Here is a 20,348-nt window from a genome sequence, read left to right on the forward strand (position 1 = left end):
TCTCCCCCTAAGGTGTAACCCCCTAGGCTGCTCTGTCCCCATGACAAACCTGCCCTCACCCCCTTGCTTCTGCCGACCCCCTCACTGGGCCCTGCCACTCTTGGAGCCGATGAGACCCACAAACACTGATCCAAATCGATCCAGCACTGCACACATCTGCCCCGCAGAGCAGCCGGCCTCTAATTGATCAGCATGATCTCTGAGGTGGGACCTCCAGATCCAGAAGGGTGGAAGGCCCGTCTTCAGCCTATCAAGGGCCAATTGGCCAATAAATGGCTGTGGGACTTCGTGTTTCCTTTAGCGGGCAACCCCCAACGTTTTAGCTGGGTTGGGGGACAGGGGAAGGCGGGGAATCCAGAGCCTTCATAATTCAGCCCCTTCAGTCCATTGAGGCCAATTAGTTGTTGTTTGAGGACTTGGATGTTTGCCAAGCTTGGGCTGATATTCAGAAAAATGCATCAGTCCTAGTTTCATGTTGCAAAGCTACTGGGTCCATAAACACAGTCGAGTCGTACAATTGGAATTTATAATATTTGGTGGGATTCAATGGAGGCCCCAGGTTGGGGTGGGTGTGCAAGCCTGGCCTCTCTCTCCCTTCACACATTTTGCCGCCTTGTCCTTCCTTCCCAGAACCAAACTTCATCTCAGCCTACGACATCGGCCTGTTCGTCTACTTCTTCTTCCGCGAGAACGCCGTGGAGCACGACTGCGGAAAAACCATCTACGCCCGCATCGGGCGGGTGTGCAAGAGCGACATCGGGGGCCGCTTTCTGCTGGAGGACACGTGGACCACCTTCATGAAGGCCCGGCTCAACTGCTCACGCTCGGGAGAGATCCCGTTTTACTACAACGAGTTGCAGAGTACGTTCTATCTGCCCGAGCAGGACCTCATCTATGGGATCTTTACAACGAACGTGTAAGTGCACGTTGATTCTGTGTTGCACGTCCATCTCTCCGGTCTTAGCACACACTGAGGAGTCAAGCGTAGGTGTGATTTTCAAGCGAAACGGAGCTGGACTTGCCCCGTGCCACTTGAAACCTCCATACAGTTTCAGAGAACCATATAACAGTCAAGGAGGCCATTCGACACATCGTTCCCAGGCTGGCTCTTTAAGAGAGCAATCCAATTAATCCATAAACCCCCCCCTCCCCGTTTTTTCCCTCGACACCTGCAAACTTTTCTCCTTCAAGTAGTTACCCAATTTCTTTTTTGAAAGGGGCTGGTTTAGCACAGTGGGCTAAATAGCTGGCTTGCAATGCAAAACGATGCCAGCAGCGCGGGTTCAATTCCCGTACCAGCCTCCCCGAACAGGCGCCGGAATGTGCCGATTAGGGGCTTTTCACAGTAACTTCATTGAAGTCTACTTGTGACAATAAGCTGTTATTATGGTTATTAAAGTGACTATTGAGTCTTCTCCCACCATCCCTTCAGGAAACTCATTGCAGGTCGGAACACTCGCTGTGTTTATAAAAACAAATTCTGCTCGGCTTCCTCCTGGTTCTTTTATCAAATACCGAGAGGCGCCAGGAGGGGGCGCGAACGAGGAAGAAAGGTTTTTTTTTCCAACGCAGCAAGTGTTAATGACCTGGAACCCGCTGCCTATGAGGACGGTGGAAGCAGAGACGGTCAATGATTTCAAAAGGAAATTGGATGGACACTTGAAAGAAATAAAGTTGAGGGTGATGGGGATAGAACGGGTGAATGGGACCGACTCAATTGCTCCACGGAGAGCTAGCATGGACTCAATGGGCTGAATGGCCACTTTCTGTGTCGTCAATGGCTCTATCATCCTGTAAACCCCAGGGTGCTCTTTCTAACAGCCTTCTCGACTTGTCCTGTCACCTTGAAAGATTTATGTAGGTGAAAATCTGTGCATTAGTGTTTCCATTATACACTTTCCAACTCAGATGGGAATTCACCATAACGTTGTTCAAAGTTGGTCTCAGTATTAGTGACCACGAAACTATCATCAGTTGTTTAAAAAACTCATCTGGTTCACTAATGTCCTTTAGGGAAGGAAAGCTCCCACCCTTACCCGGTCACGCCTACATGTGACTCCAGACACACAGCAATTAAAGGGTGGTAGAAGCGGTGTTATAGCCAGGGGTTGGGGCAATCAACCTCCCCATGAGTCTGGCTGGGTTAGGACAGGTAGGAACCCTCACAACATGTAAGAAGCCTCTGTAACGGGCGTCATGGATGAGGATCGTTTTGCCCCACCAGTTCTCAACATGATAGCGTTCCCATCTCTCAGCCCAAAGGAACAGGGATCAAACCCCATTCCAGAGAAACCAAGGGAGTGGAGTCCGGGGCCAGGATTCTCCCAGCCTCTGCACTCAATCACGCTCAGCACGGGAGCGGAGAACGGGGACGTCAGACCCACAATCAGGTCAGGCGCCTTCCTGCGATTCTCCACGGACACCATTGAAAGAGGCCCCCGCGGCAATTCTCCGCCGGCAACTGGCCGAGTCCCGCCAGCGTGGTTCACTCATGGTTCCACCCGGCGGGTACCGGACTGGCGGCTGCAGACTCAGTCCGCGGCCGCCCTGGTGGGAGGCGGGGGGGGATCCGTCACCGAGGGTGGGGGCCTCCAGGATGGCCAGACTCGTGATCAGGGGCCACCGTTCGGCGGGCGCGCGCGATCTCGGGGGGGCTATAATCTCGGGGCCGGTCCGCGGTGTGGGTCCGCTATGTTGCGCGGACCTCCGGCCGGACGTGTAGGGCCCTGTAACGGCAGCGGGAGCTGCGTCAACTACTCCAGGGCCCTGCTAGCTCCCTGCAGAATGGAGAATCACTCTGGACTTTCTCCAGGTAAGTCCAGAATGATTCGCGCCCGTTTTCGCGCGGGCGTGGGAACCTAGCCCCATTATCAGAGAATTCCTCCCTGGATTATTGGCTCATAATTCTGCCCCCCCCCCACCCCCACCCCCCCCACCCCTGCGACATGGTTGAGAATCTTTGAATCTTTGTGGCTCCCTGGAACATTGCTTGGATTATCTTCCCCTCTCTGCTGGCTAAACATCACTGTACTTCCATAACCAAAATGAAAATTAACTGTGATCGTAAGGGTCTTTAAACTAGGGAAGGGAATATTAGATAAGGCAGCCTTCTCTCTGCTGATGCATTCTCTGTTGAATATTCTATTGAATACTATGTTGAATAGTGTCTGGAAATAGTAACTCTGCTGTGAGTTTGTTCCGTCCTGGGACTGAGTTCCATTGGGATGGAGACTGCCAAAAAGCAAAGCATATTTGACCCCCGAATACCATTCATTTCTTTGCCCTGGCTGTGACACAGATGTGAGGCTTGAGGATAGAGATTCAAATGCTCTCCGTTAGCATGTGATAACCTTGTCTGTTTTTCTTTGAAACTTTAAACTTATGTTGCCCGTCGCTGCTTTTGGCTAAAAAGAGCAACATGTCCTCCCCTCCTTTCACACTCTCAAGCTGTGGTTTCCTTCCTCAGACATCTCAATCTACCTTTTCATCAAACAGTTCAGATTAAGGAGAGATACGGTCTAAGTGTTCACAATTTTAAAAGCATTGTGCAGGTTAGATGGAAGCTAATTGTTTCCAGTAATGGAAGGACTTAGGTGCTGTCATCACAGTGGGTTATGATTGTGTCGTGTTTATGTTACGGGACGAGTAATGCAGATGACTAGACTAACGGCAGCACACTGGTAGCACTGTTGCTTCATAGCGCCTGGGTCCCAGGTTCGATTCCCGGCTTGGGCCACTGTCTATGCGGAGTCTACACGTTCTCCCCGTGTCTGCGTGGGTTTCCTCCGGGTGCTCCGGTTGCATCCCACCAATCCCGAAAGACGTGCTGTTAGGTGGATTGGACATTCTGAATTCTCCCTCAGTGTACCTGAACAGGCGCCGGAGTGTGGCGACTAGGGGCTTTTCACAGTAACTTCATTGCTGTGTTAATGTCAGCCTGCTTGTGACAATAAACATTATGACGGTCTAGAGATGCGAGTTCAAATCCCACCAGAGCATTTGATGGGAATTTAAATTCAATTAATTAAATAAACTCTGCAATTAAAAATCAGTAACGGTGACTATGTAACTACTGAATTACAAAGAACAAAGAACAAAGAAATGTACAGCACAGGAACAGGCCCTTCGGCCCTCCAAGCCCGTGCCGACCATACTGCCCGACTAAACTACAATCTTCTACACTTCCTGGGTCCGTATCCTTCTATTCCCATCCTATTCATATATTTGTCAAGATGCCCCTTAAATGTCCCTATCGTCCCTGCCTCCACTACCTCCTCCGGTAGTGAGTTCCAGGCACCCACTACCCTCTGCGTAAAAAACTTGCCTCGTACATCTACTCTAAACTTTGCCCCTCTCACCTTAAACCTATGCCCCCTAGTAATTGACCCCTCTACCCTGGGGAAAAGCTGAGAGAATTGGTGTAAAACACCATCTGATTGACTCATGTCCTTCAGGAAAGGAAGTCTGGCATCCTTACTGTTGTAGCAATGTTGGATACAGTTCTTTGTAGCCATCAGTAGGCTAATTGTAAATCTTTATTGGTTCTTTGAACTATTTACAAATATACAGTAAAGGGTACAAGCTTGTCTCCATGCTTGCTGGTACACACGTCTCTGTCCAACACTTCGCTGATCCTGTGTAAGGGTCATGCTCTCTCTTACATCACCACGTGGGCGGTGCTGTACCCAGTCCCATATGTGCCAGACCCTTTTACTACATTTATACTGTCCGACCTCCAAGTGACCCCAGATCCACAGCAATGTGCTTCCCTCGGAAATAGCCCACCAAGTCACAAGAAGACATTGCACCACCACCTCCTTTTGGACAATCAGGGAGTGGGGCAACAAATGCTGGTCTTAAAGTGTTGCTTAAATCCCGTGAACGAATAAAAAAAACTACAAGATTAAAAAATAAGGGTCAGAGAACCAGGGGCACTTCTTTACACGGAGCGTTGTGAGGCTTTAGAATTTACTTGTCAAATTATTGATTGAGCAGAAACTATGTCAACTCTCAAGAATAGAGTGGCTCGGTGAATGAAGGTATTTAGAAACAAATTTGTCCCAAGCTATTTACTCTTGCAGTTCTTTCTTAAATATGTTGACTGAGGAGAGAGATAAAGCTCCTCCAGTGGCTCAGCAGTGTTTAAATGACCAACAACAACCTGAATTTATATAGCCTCTCCAATGTAGTCAAACGCCGCAAGGTGCTTCGCATCACCAAATTTGACACTGAGCCAGTTAAGGAGATGTCAGGACAGGTGATTAAAAGCTTGGGCAAAGAGCTGGGATTTAAGGAATGTCTTTCCAAAGTTTAGGGTCTAGGCAGCTGAAGACACGGCAACTAATCATAGAATCCCTACCATGGATAGACCACATGTGGACGGCGCCGGTGGCACTCAGATTTTTTCTGTGGCTGCTCGGCCCATCCCGGGCGGAGAATCGCTGGGGGGGGGGGGTGGGGGCCGTGTAGAGCGGCCCCCGACCGGCGCCAATGGCGCCGATTCTCCAGTCTCCGGAGAATCGGCGGACCAGCATCGGGGCGGCGTCGCAAGATTCGCGCCCGGCCCAGCGTAGGCTGAGAGAATCCCGCCCCCAGTTTGGGATTGACTCCGGGCAAAGGGTAGCGTGTGCGCCAGTGGAATTAGTTTGGGATTGATACAGAGCAATGGGAAGAGTGTGGGCCCATGGAATTAGTTTGGGATGGATGCGGAGGGTTGGGAAACGTTTGGTATAGTGGGATTTGGTTGCGACCGATGCAGAGCAATGGGACAAGTGTGGGACAAGGGAAATTAGTTTGGGATCGGTGCAGAGCAATGGGAAGCATGTGGGACAGTGCGATTAGTTTGGGATTGATGCAGAGAAATGGGAAGAGTGTGGGATAGTGCGATTCGATGCAGAGCGATGGGAAGGGAATGGAATTGGTGGGGGATTGATTCAGGGGCGTGGGGGGGAAACTTCGTTTGAAGCAGATTTGAATTGCTATTGCATTGAGCTAACATAGAGTTGATGGACTGAACGGACTCATTCTGTGCTGTCAATCTTTACGGGCAGGAAACCCCACCTTCAGACGGAACCTGCCATTCACATGCATCTCCCCAAAATTGGCACAAGAAACGTTGGTTAATGAAATGAAAATCGCTTATTGTCACAAGTAGGCTTCAAATGAAGTTACTGTGAAAAGCCCCTAGTCGCCACATTCCGGCGCCTGTTCGGGGAGGCTGGTACGGGGATTGAACCGTGCTGCTGGCCTGCCTTGGTCTGCTTTCAAAGCCAGCGATTTAGCCCTGCGCTAAACAGCCCCTTAGGCTGATTGTGAATGCTGTAGCGTTCAATCAGTGATAATTATTTACCCCATTACACCGAGAGAGTGCACCTTTTACACGCTGAGGTAAAAACTGAAGCAAATTTCTATGTGCGGAAACACAAGTAACAAGAATTCCTTTCCAAGTCCCCTCCCACACGGCCCGACCTCCAAACAGAAAGACTTTGTTCGTGCGTCGCGTTTGCCTCACTGAATGAGGTTCTTTGACTTTGAAAAGCAGCAAAGACATCAAGTGCCTCTCCCGAAAACAGTGCGATAGATCTCAGCCCGTGACTAATCTGTTGCGAGTGAGGATGGTGGGATTACAGTTATTTTTGAGGGAACCAGTAATTGCCTTGGCGGTTTGCTTTCACTGCTCTTGCTTACGTCCCCAGTGTTTTCCGCGGAATTTTTGTTGCTTTTTCGATTAAAAAAAGAGGTAAACATAAACCCGCAATCTGTACCGTGTGAATATTTTAACCATCCTTAAAGAGACTCCAACCAACTTCATGTGAGCCGCCCAGTCCATGTGGGTCTGATCGTGTGGTAGAGCAGTAATCCAGAGATCTGGGCTAATGATCCCCGAGACATGAGTTCAAATCTCACCCCGGCAGCTGGGGAATTTAAATTTGGTTAATTAAGTAATTCTGGAATAATAAAGGTTTTCGAGCAAGTTGATCATTAAACTGTGAAAATTCATCTATCTCCCTAATATCCATTCGGGAAGGACATCTGCCATCCTCACCTGGTCTGACCTACAGGTGGTCCCAGACTCTAACTGCCCTGTGGGATTGTGGTAGTCACCACTGATTGTATAATAGTTGTAACGATGATTAGTAGAGGTAATATGGTAAGGCTCCTGTACTATAGGTACGGGGTTAAATCCCTGCCTGCTGGCTCCGCCCAGTAGGCGGAGTATAAATGTGTGTGCACACCCGAGCTGCTTCCGTTCCGGTAGCAGCTGCAGGAGGCAACACATCTCTGCTTAATAAAGCCTCAACTACTCTCTCTTCTCGTCTCATCGTAATTGATAGTGCATCAATTTATTAAGAGATATTACAGCGATGGAACTTTGCATCAAGCCTGATCGCCTGCAGCTGCACCCTCAAGCAGCCAACGCCACGACGGCCTTCGACCACTGGCTAGCTTGTTTCGAAAGCTACCTCCGATCAGCGACTGAACAACCCTCGGACGCACAGAAGCTCCAGATCCTGTACTCATGGGTGAGCTCCGATATTTTTCCCCTTATCCGGGATGCGCCCACTTACACTGAAGCCATGGAGGTTCTGAAAGGACATTATATCCGGCCAATCAACAAACTACGCCAGGCACCTCCTGTCCACGAGGCAACAACTCCCCGGTGAGTCATTAGACGATTTCTGGCGTGCCCTGCACGCCCTGGCGAGGAACTGTGATTGCCAGGCAGTTTCGGCTGTCGAACATACGGAACTCTTAATCAGGGATGGGCATGGGGTCGGCGTACATCCGCCAGCGCCTATTAGAAAGGGGTACGCTCGACCTGGCGGTGACCAGGCAGCTCGCGAACTCGCTAACTGTAGCCTCCCGTAACGTACAGTCGTACGCCCCCGACCGCACGGCGCCCTCATGGACATCGTGGGCCCCACCAACTGCCGCCCCCAGCCCACCCCAAGCCTGCGCCGCGCGTCAGCCAGCCAACCCCAAGGAGCCCATATGCTACTTCTGCGGGCAGATCAAACACCCCCGGTAGCGCTGCCCGGCACGGAGTGCAATCTGCAAGACCTGCGGGAAGAAGGGACATTTTGCTGCTGTGTGCCAGGCCCGGTCGATCGCTGCTGTATCTCGGCCCAGCGTTCCTGCACCCCCCACGTGCGACCCGTGGGCACCACCATTTTCGTACCCGCAGACCACGTGCGGCCCGTGGGCTCCGCCATCTTTAACTCGCCCGCCATGGGCGCCGCCATCGTCAGCGCCACTTTGGATGGCGCCTCAGGGCCCCTGCTCGTCGGGGACTTCGTCTGGCCGTTCATCGCCTGCCACCGCCGCCGACCAGCCCGGGGCCTACCAGCACCAGCTGCAGCTCGCCTCCACCGCCGCCGACCAGCCCGGGGCCTACCAACACCAGCTGCAGCTCGCCTCCACCACGTTCGAACAGTCCCGGCCTCAAAACCTCGCAACCGCAACAACTGCGACGACGACGGTGAAAGTCGATGGGCACAAGACTTCTTGACTCCGGGAGCACGGAGAGCTTCATCCATCCCTCTACGGTAAGGCGCTGCTCCCTCGCGGTACACCCTGTTATTCAGAGAATCTACCTGGCCTCCGGATCCCATTCCATGGAAATCCGGGGGTACTGCATCGCCATCCTCACTGTCCAGGGCGTAGAGTTCAGCAACTTCCGACTCTACGTCCTCCCCAACCTGTGCGCCGCCCTGCTACTCGGCCTGGACGCCCAGTGCAACCTCCAAAGCCTAACTCTAAAATTCGGTGGACCCTTACCACCCCTTACTGTGTGCGGCCTCACGACCCTTAAGGTCGACCCACCTTCCCTGTTTGCAAATCTCACCCTGGATTGCAAACCCGTCGCCACCAGGAGCAGACGGTACAGTGCCCAGGACAGGACCTTCATCAGGTCGGAGGTCCAGCGGCTTCTGTGGGTAGGCATCATTGAGGCCAGCAACAGCCCCTGGAGAGCCCAAGTGGGAGTAGTAAAGACTGGGGAGAAACACAGGATGGTCATTGACTACAGTCAGACCATCAATCGGTACATGCAGCTCGACGCGTACCCCCTCCCATCCATATCTGATATGGTCAATCAGATTGCACAGTACCGGGTCTTTTCCACAGTGGACCTGAAATCAGCCTACCACCAGCTCCCCATCCGCAAAGCGGACCGCCAATACACTGCGTTCGAAACAGACGGCCGCCTTTACCACTTCCTTAGGGTTCCTTTCGGCATCACTAATGGGGTCTCGGTCTTCCAATGTGAGATGGACCGAATGGTTGACCGGTACGGACTGCGGGCCACCTTCCCGTACCTGGATAACGTCACAATCTGCAACCACGACCAGCAGGACCACAACGCTAACCTTCTCAAATTTCTCCACACCGCCAAACTCCTTAACCTCACGTACAATAAGAAGAAGTGCACGTTACGCACCAACCGCTTAGCCATCCTTGGCTATGTTGTGGAAAACGGAGTTCTAGGGCCTGACCCCAACCGCATGCGCCCCCTCATGGGACTCCCCCTCCCCCACTGCCCCAAGGCCCTCAAACGCTGCCTGGAGTTTTTCTCCTATTATGCCCAGTGGGTCCCTAACTATGCGGACAAGGCCCGCCCACTCATTCAGTCCACAGTTTTCCCCCTGACAGCTGAGGCCCACCAGGCCTTCAACCGCATCAAGGCCAACATCGCCAAGGCCACGATGCACACAGTCGATGAGTCCCTCCCTTTTCAGGTCGAGAGCGACGCATCGGACGTCGCTCTGGCTGCCACCCTCAACCAGGCAGGCAGACACGTGGCATTCTTTTTCCGCATCCTCCATGCCTCCGAAATCCGGCACTCCTCTGCCGAAAAGGAGGCCCAAGCCATCGTGGAAGCTGTGCGGCATTGGAGGCATTACCTGGCCGGCAGGAGATTCAATCTCCTCACTGACCAAAAGTCGGTTGCTTTCATGTTCGATAATACACAGCGGGGCAAGATCAAAATTGATACAATCTTAAGGTGGAGGATCGAGTTCTCCACCTGCAATTATGAGATTTTATATCGCCCCGGGAAGCTCAACGAGCCCCCCCGATACCCTATCCCGAGGTACATGTGCCAGCGCACAAGTGGACCAACTCCTGGCCCTACACGATGGTCTCTGTCAACCAGGAGTCACCCGGTTCTTTCACTTCATAAAGGCCCGCAACCTACCCTACTCCAGTACAGAGGTCAGGGCTGCCACCAGAGACTGCCAGGTCTGTGCGGAGTGCAAACCGCACTTCTACCGGTCAGACCGAGCGCACCTGGTGAAGGCCTCCCGCCTCTTTGAACACCTCTGCATGGACTTCAAAGGGCCCCTTCCCTCCACCGACTGAAACACGCACTTCCTGAACATGGTCGATGAGTACTTCCGATTCCCCTTCGCCATCCCATGCCCCGATATGACGTCTGCCATGGTCATTAAAGTACTCAACAGCATCTTCGCCCTGTTCGGTTTCCCCGCTTACGTCCACAGCGACCGAGGATCCTCCTTTATGAGTGATGAGCAGCGTCAGTTCCTGCTCAGCAAGGGCATTGCCTCGAGCAGGACGACCAGCTACAACCCCCGGGGAAACGGGCAGGTGGAGAGGGAGAATGGGACGGTCTGGAAGGCCTAAAAATCTCCCGGTCTCCCGCTGGCAGGAGGTCCTCCCCGACGTGCTCCACTCCATCCGATCACTGCTCTGCACTGCAACTAATGAAACCCCCATGAACGTCTCCTTGCCTTCCGCGGGAAATCCACCTCCGGGGTTTCGCTCCAAACATGGTTGGCAGCTCCTGGACCCGTTCTCCTCCGCAAACACGTGTGGATCCACAAGGCGGACCCGTTGGTCGAAAGGGTACAACTACTGCATGCAAACCCGCAGTACGCCTACGTGGCACACCCCGACGGGCGCCAGGACACAGTCTCCCTCCGGGACCTGGCACCAGCTGGATCCCCACCCTCGGCCCACCACCCGACACCCCCCCCCTCCGATTGCCCCGGCGCCACCCACCCTCCCCCCAGCGCACCTCACTACAGCCCCCGCCCCAGGACGATCCATCCTCCCACTAGTTCCACCCGGGGATGAAGACGAGGACGACACGCTCCCGGAGTCACGGGCGACCAAGTCGGCACCCGCATCACCACCGGGCCCGAGGCGCTCACAGCGGAGGATCAAGGCACCCGACAGGCTGAATTTGTAAATGTTGCCTGGACTGTAAATTTTTCACCAAACTGTAAATTTTCCCACCACCCCCGCTGGAATATTTTTTAACAGGGGGTGAATGTGATAGTCACCACTGATTGTATAATAGTTGTAACAATGATTATTAGAGGTAATACGGTAAGGCTCCTGTACTATAGGTACGGGGTAAATCCCTGCCTGCTGGCTCCGCCCAGTAGGCGGAGTATAAATGTGTGTGCACACCCGAGTTGCTTCCATTCCGGTAGCAGCTGCAGGAGGCCACACATCTCTGCTTAATAAAGCCTCAATTACTCTCTACTCTTGTCTCGTCGTAATTGATAGTGCATCAGGGATGGCCTGCAGGTTAGGCCTCATTTGGCGATTGAAAGGAGCGATAAGGAATCCTGGCCTTGTCAGTGATGCTCAGGTCCCGAGAGTTGAACGGTATTTACAAAAAATCTCAGCTGCAAAGAGGACAAAGTAGGGTGTAAATGAAGAGTTGCGTTTACTTAGCCGCCTTGAACAAAACTCCTTGTGACATATTTCAATCCACCTCACATCCAATTCATTTGTTTTGGACGTGTCGCCACTGTCGTAACCCAGGAAAGTGGGACTTTGGCCTGAGCTTCACACGACTGCATCACCTAAAGCGCAGCACTCTTAATAAAGGGATCAGGGGTCGTGTGGAGAAGGCAGGGGAATGAGGATGAGAAACATATCAGCCATGATTGAATGGCGGAGCACACTCGATGGGCTGAATGGGCTAATCCTGCTCCTATGTCTCATGGTCGTATGGCCTTCCAACATTACACTTCAAGATTATATTCTAAAACACATGATCGCCCACCTCCCCATTATAGACCCCACCTATTTAAGGCCAGCAATTGCTGTTGATTGATCTAGGCCCAGGAATTGACCCATTGGCTGGATTTTACAGGGTACCTCAATTCCCATCCCTGCTCCCACCACCTCGCCACTAAGGCCCACTCACGATAATGTCAGCTGTCACACAGAGTTGTTCAGTATCTTAATAACTCATAAAGAAATCGGCATAAACGTTGGTGAATTTATTTGCATATATACAAGTTGAACTTTACACAGCATCTCACTCCCGGTTGATGTGTTAGGAGCTCTGGATCCGTGGAACACATACAGGCCACCAACACTTAAAAGAGTACAACACCATTTTATTAAGTTAGAAACTGTTGAACATACCTTCCCTGTGGGTTAACACGATGTTCGATTAAACTAAAGACCTATGCCTGTCCGAACCAGTCTATGCATTCAGCACATGGTGAAGATCTGTGCTGTAAGCTGTTAGCTCTGTCCTTCTGAGAGGCTGCATCCTGAGTGAGCGGGAACTCTGATGCCCCTTCTCTTTACAGTGAGTGTGCTCTAACTGGTGATTGGCTGCGGTGTTGTGTGTGTTGATTGGTCTTGCTGTGTGTCCATCAGTGTGTGTGTCTGCACCATGATATACTGGTGTATATTATGACATCCCCCCTTTTATAAAAAAATGTATGTGTGTGGCAATAAATAATGTGTGGTGAGGATGTTCCTCACTACGTGTGGGGTGCGAAGACATATTTACAGGACTACGTACATGAGAACTAAGCTATTTACATGGGAAGGTGCCTGGTGCAGAGAAGCAGTATGCAACAAGAGTAACGAGATCAACACTATATACAAAGCAGGGAAACGATCAAACAAAGCAACAAAACAATTCAGAGAGTCCATAAATTCGAACAGTTCATAAATTTAGTCTCTGAGGTGGGCGACGAATTCTGGTTGACCGTAAGGGTGGCACACCACTCATTGTCTGGATCGATGCTGTATACCGATAGAGGCTGGCTTCTTTGGTTCGAGGACATCCTGTTTTTTGTAACGATACCGACTCGAAAAAGCGCCTTCAGGTCCTCGGTGTCAATATCGGGTAGCAGGTCCGAATCGGACTCGGTGACCGTGGGTTGAATGGCCCGGACATTCCTGCGAGGCTGGCTGGAGCGACAAGAGCTGGCAGGCTGGGCTGATCTGCAGAAAGCAGCATAGTGGCCAAGTTTGCCACATCGCAGGCATCGTCGGGATTTGGCAGGGCATTGACGCTGTAAGTGGGTGGAGCCACAGTTGCCGCATGCTGTAGCGTCAGTGCGTTCGCTGTGCCACTGCGCATGCGCAGTGCAGCAGTACGTGGTGCGCGCCTGCGCAGTACGTTCGTCAACGTCGCCGTCCCCTCATTTGGTGCGCGCAAGCGCGGGAGTCCGCGAAAAGCGCGCAAAATGGCCACCCTCATCCAGGCTGAGGCCCTGGAGTTGCTCGATTGCTTGGAACCGTTCTGCCTCGTGGGGACCTTGCCGCGGCGTTTCAGCCGCTTGGATGTGGGGATACCGACTAGTGGCGTGTTCATGTAGCACGCAGGTCTCGATGGCAATCGCTAGGGTGAGCTGCTTTACCCCGAGGAGCTGCTGGCGTAGGGGGTCCGACTGAACACCGAAACGATCTGGTCGCGTATCATGGAGTCGGAGGTGGGCCCGTAATTGCAGGACTGCGCAAGGATGCGGAGGTGGATGAGAAAGGACTGGAAAGGTTCATCCTTACCCGGCAAACGCTGTTGGAATACATAGCGCTCGAAACTTTCATTCACCTCGATGTCGCAGTGACTGTCAAACTTGAGGAGGACCGTCTTAAATTTTGATTTATCTTCACCATCAGCAAAGGTGAGAGAATTGAAAATGTGGATGGCATGTTCCCCGGCCGTGGATAGGAAGAGAGCAATCTTCCTGGTGTCTGAGGCAGCTTCCCGGTCTGTGGCTTCCAGGTAGAGCTGGAAGCTTTGTTTGAATATCTTCCAGTTGGCCCCTAGGTTACCGGTGATGCGGAGCGGCGGCGGCGGGCGGACGCTGTCCATTTTGCAGGATGACTGTATGCTGGTGGAAGGCAGACCAGGTAGGTCTAAGAAATTCTAACATCCCTCAATTCCTGGTATCATGTTGCGTTGGGTGCTCTGGATCCGTGGAACACATACAAGCCACCAACACTTAAAATAGTGCAACACTATTTTGTTAAGTTAGAAACTGTTGAACATACTTTCACTGTGGGTTAACACGATGTTAGATTAAACTAAAGACCTATGCCTGTCCTAACCAGTCTATGCACTCAGCACATGGTGAAGATCTGTGCTGTAAGCTGTGAGCTCTGTCTTTCTAAGAGGCTGCATCCCGAATGAGCGGGAACTCTGATGCCCCCTGTCTTTATAGTGAGTGTGCTCTAACTGGTGATTGGCTGCGGTGCTGTGTGTGTTGATTGGTCTTGCTGTGTGTCCAGCAGTGGGTGTGTCTGCACCATGATATACTGGTGTATATTATGACACCGGTGTAGACCCCACAGGGAGGATTGGTCTCACAGAGCCTGCTTTTAACCTAATGAGCTCCAGGTGATGGGTCTCTGCTCCCTTACCTGGGGAGCTCGTATTCAATGAGCACCATTGGGAGATGAATGATTGTTTTCTCACGGCTTTCGTGAGGGTTATAGCAAGTATCACATTTTAGTACAAGTGTCCAGTGAAGTGCCTTGGGACATCTTATGGGGTAAGAGTAGACCATTGAGTCCCACGAGTCTGTTAGATTTAGATTTTGTTTATTGTCACGTGTACAGAGGTACAGTGAAAAGTATTTTTCTGCGAGCAGCTCAACAGATCATTAAGTACATGAGAAGAAAAGGGAATAAAAGAAAATACATAATAGGGCAACACAAGGTACACAATGTAACGACATCACACCGACATCGGATGAAGCATACAGGGGTGCAGTGTTAATTAGGTCAGTCCATAAGAGGGTCATTTAGGAGTCTGGTAACAGCGGGGAAGAAGCTGTTTTTGAATCTGTCAGTGCGTGTTCCCAGATTTTTGTACCTCCTGCCCGATGGAAGAAGTTGGAAAAGTGAGTAAGCCGGGTGGGAGGGGTCTTTGAATATGCTGCCCGCTTTCCCCAGGCAGCGGGAGGTGTAGATGGAGTCAATGGATGGGAGGCAGGTTTGTGTGATGGACTGGGCGGTGTTCACGACTCTCTGAAGTTTCTTGCGGTCTTAGGTTCTGTGCTATTCAAGGAGATCATGGCTAATCTGTATCCTGACCCTATTCCATCCTCACAACAAATTAATGCTCATTGTTTTAAAGCAAGACTTGCACCCCCTTCCTCGGGACAAAACTCCACCTCAGGGAGCTGCTGGCCAATCTGGCCTCTGTGGTCCCAGCACTGACGAGCAGGAGCGATGCCCACTGCTGGGACTACAGGAGCCTCCTTTCCCGAGGCAGGTCCAGGGTATCGCTGAGACCACGCTGTCGGAGGCTCGCAAGGGGTTTTGACAAAGTGGGGGGGGGGGGGGGGCTGGGTTTGAGAGGCCGAAGGAAGGGAGGGGGGGTGGGGTGCGCGGTGAGGGGGAGGTGAGACATTGAGGGGGGGTAGAAATGCCTCTGATGGGATGCAGGTAACCACAAGGGAGATGGTCCCCCTCCTTGCCCAATACCAGCCCGCGTTGCTAAAGCTGCTGCCCTCATCGCTTGGTGCAGGTAACATCGCAGCATGGTCGGGGTGAGCTTCGAGCCCTTAAGGGCCTCATTAGGCCTGTAAAATTTCAGACAACCCGGGAAGGGGGGTGGGGGGGGGGGAGGCGGGGGCGGTGCGGTGCGATGAAGCCACTGGATTTTATGGGCCTTCAATCTCATGGGCAGGACTGTAAAATTAAGCCTCGTGACCAGATCCTCCAGCTTACTGACTACCTCCCATCGCAGTGGACAAACAAAAGCTTGAACTCACGACCTTTTGAATTAAAGGCAAGATTAGAACCCACTCAGCCACAACTGGCACTTCGATCAGGAGGGAAGGAGTCGCGTTTCCCCAGTTTGATCTCTGTTGCCTCATCATTCACAGTTGTTCCTGTAGATGACAGCAGCAAACCAATGCTTTTATACTTAGTAAAACCCTGTCATTAGTTTTGAACGTTTGGCATTTTTAAAAAAAAAGTCGCAGATGTCAATAAAAGGCATGGGATTTGAGTGTTGACCTTTTCCCTTTGTCCCCCCCCCCCCCCCCCCCCCCTCCCCCCGTTCCTGAATCTGTGATTGGCAGGAAGTGGGAGGTGAAGGGCAAAGGTCGACATGGTAAGTATACAAAAACCCTCAAATTTTCTGTGAGTGATATTCGCTTAGCGGCAAGGGGGATGTGGTTCCAGTCTTCTGTCTTTGAACCGACAAGTTAAACAAATCCACATGGACCCCCCCCCCCCCACCACCATTCTATTTTTGCTCCCTGCAGCAGAATCGTACAGCACATAATGAGGCCATTCAGCCCATTGGAGTCAATGCCAGCTCTTTGAAGGCCTGGCCCAAGCCCCTTTCCCCGTAACGCTGCACGTTTTGGCTTAATTTTCAAATGTTGGTCTGATTCCATTTTGAAAGTTATGGAACCTGCCTTTCGGAGAGTGAGTTCCCCATTTCAGAATAACGCACTGCATGCATAAAAGACATTTTCCTCATCGTCCCCATTTGCCCTCTGAGGCCTCATTCTGTTCCTCGTATGACATTCAGAACATTTAGAGGCTACTGTCACATTTCTCATCCTTTCCCCACACAGCCTACCTGTCTGCAGACTTCAGAGCAGAGTCGCTGGATAGCCATTGGGATGGAGGCCCGCGGAGGCTGATTGCTGTACCCTCAGGATTTGTGGTGTGGTGATATACCATTTGCAATCCCCCGTTACAGTCCGGTCTAGGGCCAGCTAACACGGTGCAGATTCAGCCTGCTCCAGCAATGCCTCCATTTTCGTCTTTGTACTCACGCCCCACCCTTCGTCCTTGCCCCTCCCTATCTCTATAATCTCTTCCAGCCCCACAATCTGCTGTGAACACTGTATCCTTCCAATTATGGCCTTTTTTGTGGATCCCTGACTTCCTTCACCCCACCATGGGCAGCTGACTGTGCCTGAACCTCTGGAATTACCTCCCTACCTACCCACTGTGGTTCTGCCTCAATACCTATTGTTTCCGCTGTTACATCTGTGACTTGGAGCTTGGTTCCTCCAGCCTGAGATCTGACAACCACTGTCAGGATATGCAGACACACACATAATGATATACAAACAAGCAGTGAATGGGCACAGAGAACAGGACATGACCAATAAGCAGGCAGGACACTCAGGGGTGGGATCTGACTGTAAAAGACACGAGGCACTCACACTCCGCCTCTTTCCACTGATGAACATCTAGAGAGTCAGTCAAGGGAGTTGTTACAATCTCACACCTCCACCACGTGGCTGAGAGCCGGTCTGGTCCAGTCAGACAGAGTAACCACACTCAAGTTAGCAGAGAGTCGAACTCACAGAGAACCGTGCTAACTGTGCTATTAGTTCAATAAACCTGATTGAACTAACTTCAAAGTCTGGAGTATCTTTCTGATCTAAGCTGCATCCAGTTGCAGCCAGTGTTAGACCAGTGTACCTAACACGACAACCACCTCTTTCATCAACTAAGACTCTTTGCCTTAAAATTGACCTATTTCCTATCCTAATGTCCCTTTATGCGGCCCAATGTCTGGTTCAGCTCAGTTGGCTGAGATGCAGAGCGAGGCCAACAGCGCGGGTTCAATTTCCGCCCCGCCTTCTGAATCTTGCTCCTTGCCCGAGGTATGTGACCCTCAGGTTAAGTCACCACCAGTCAGCTCTCCCCCCTCAAAGGGTAAAGCAGCCTATGGTCATCTGGGACTATGACGGATTTACTTAGTTGACGATAATAACTACCCAGAGATGTGCCTTGGGCCATTTACGGAGCAAGAATAGGCCATTCAGTCCCACGAGTCTGTTTCGCTGCCATTCAATGAGATTCATTGGACGGCATGGTGGCACAGTGGTTAGCACTGCTGCCTCACAGTTCCAGGGTCGCAGGTTCAATTCTGGCCTTGGGTCACTCTCTGTGTGGAGTTAGCACTTTCTCCCCGTGTCTGCGTGGGTTTCCTCCGGGTGCCCCTGTTCCCGCCCACAGTCCAAAGATGTGCAGGTTAGGTGCATTGGTCATGCTAAATTGCCCCTTAGTGTACAAAAGGTTGGGTGATGTTACTGGGTTATGGGGATAGGGTGGAGGCATGGGCTTGGGTAGGATGCTCTTTCCAAAGGCCAGTGCAGACTCGATAGGCCGAATGGCCTCCTTCTGCACTGTAAATGCTATGCTCTCCAACCATGGCTAATCTATATCCTGACCCTACCCCACCCCCTGTCCTTGGCTCCATATCCCTTTACAACCTTAGAGGGCAGAAATCTACCTCAGATTTGAAATCATGAAATGAGTTAGCATGCATTTCTTGTTGGGAGGGAAGGTTTTACCTCCCCCCTTTGCATGAGGCTGGATTTTACTTGCCCCGCACCCCCGCCAGATGTGTTTTTGGCAGGGGGGGGGGAGAGGTGGGGACATAAAATAGAGCCCACCCTACCACCTTCCCTCCCACCCCCGAGCTCATCCACTTAACCCGGTGGATGGGCAGATGCCAAATCGGCAGCTCGTTTGCCATATTTAAATCTATATTCAAGGGCCAATTAAGCTTGTTAACAAGTCACTTGACCCCAATGAGATGCTGTCCATACCATATTACAGTTGGCGTGGGCCGTCGGTGGGAGTGGGCAGGCCCATTATAATCCAAATGTTTTTATAAGAGCGGAAAGGAAGGGGGGTACTGAGTTCAGTAGAAGCCCTCCGATCATGGGGGGAGGGGGGGCTGGGAGCAGTCCTCCCTGAGATAGTACCCCTCCTTTCCACCTGCCCGCCTGCTCTCCAAAACCTACTGCCCCCATCCCACCATCCCGAAGCCAGCCAAACAGTACCCCCCCCCCCCCCCCCCAAAATCCCAGACCCGCCACACTCCACGATCCATTGGACCGTCTTCTCAGGACTGGTTGCAGTCCCGGCAGCGGCCACTACCCAGATCTTGGCGCTGTTGGGACCGCTGGAGCTGCCAGCCAATCTGATAGGCCGACATCTCCTGAGGGTGGGCTGTCCTCCCGAGTGAGGGGCTGACGTCCCACTGTCAGACAATGTAGCCCACCCGCTACGCGCGGTGAGGCTGTGGGGCAGGCTAGCATGGAGCATCCAGCGGACTTTGCTTCTGGATTGGGGCGCGAGGGAGGGGGTGAGCCCCATTTATTTAAAATGAAAGGGCTGACTCTGATTTTTAGGTTATAAATGTGCGATGTTAAAGGTGCTTTGTACATGTTGCCGGTGGGACCTGGTCTCTGTGGGGCTGACTGTCACACTGGGTATTGCTCCTACTTCATGAGCCAAAGTGAGAAAGACATCCTGCACCTTTGCCTGTTGTTTGCAGGGTTTTTACTCTGGATGCTAATCGCTCACGATAGCCAGTGGTATTGTTCTCTGAAGCCCAAGTCGGTTTCAGTTTCTCTCTACTCCGTAGCTTGTTCCTTTCTGTCTTGTTCCTGGAGATTTAGGATGTAAGCAGGCAACTGCTGGCAGCCGGCCAGAGCGCTGTAATAACATCGCACTTGTCACTCGCTAACAAATGAAGCCATCTTTTAAGCAGGGCAGAATTCATTTGGGTATTGTGTGGAAGGGTCTGAATGTACGGCTCAACCCCATGTCAATCCAGTTGCTGCTAAATGCTGATTATATATTTTTTTCCCTGGGAATATTTAGCACAGATGAGCGAGCAGTAACTTGAGCCTTGTATTTAATTGGAGATGTCAGTTCGAGTTTGCTCCAGATTTGTAGCTGATATCGACTGTACAGCCCCACTTAGAGCTCTTCGCTGTGATCGTTTGTAGCCCATAAAGTCCCATTGCTCGCTCCCAGGCTGCACATTCAGGCAGCAACTCCAGAATAGTACAAGCTTGTTCTGCGAGTGAAATCTGTGTATTAATAAACTTTTAATCCTCTCTCTCTCTCTCTTTATTTCTTCCGCTTCTTTACCACTGTACTCCCGGGGTGGGTGGTTAAATGGGTGGCACGGTAGCTCAGTGGTTAGCACTGGTGCCTCACAGCGCCAGGGTCCCAGGTTCGATTCCCGGCTTGGGTCACTGTCTGTGCGGAGTCTGCACGTTCTCCCCGTGTCTGCGTGGGTTTCCTCCGGGTGCTCCGGTTTCCTCCCACAAGTCCCGAAAGACGTG

At 51.8% G+C, this 20,348-nt stretch overlaps 1 protein-coding gene across 3 annotated transcripts in view; it reads left to right on the forward strand.

The window, feature by feature from the left end:
* Positions 1–20,348, forward strand: part of sema5ba (sema domain, seven thrombospondin repeats (type 1 and type 1-like), transmembrane domain (TM) and short cytoplasmic domain, (semaphorin) 5Ba) — a 563,950-nt gene that overhangs the window by 278,874 nt on the left and 264,728 nt on the right. For all 3 annotated transcript variants that reach the window (XM_072469924.1, XM_072469907.1, XM_072469915.1), the window contains one exon: positions 631–916. In XM_072469924.1, the coding sequence (XP_072326025.1) occupies positions 631–916 (286 nt within the window). The remainder of the gene's footprint in view (positions 1–630; positions 917–20,348) is intronic.

The sequence above is a fragment of the Scyliorhinus torazame genome, chromosome 2 (assembly GCF_047496885.1).
Source record: "Scyliorhinus torazame isolate Kashiwa2021f chromosome 2, sScyTor2.1, whole genome shotgun sequence".
Taxonomy (NCBI): Eukaryota; Metazoa; Chordata; class Chondrichthyes; order Carcharhiniformes; family Scyliorhinidae; genus Scyliorhinus; species Scyliorhinus torazame.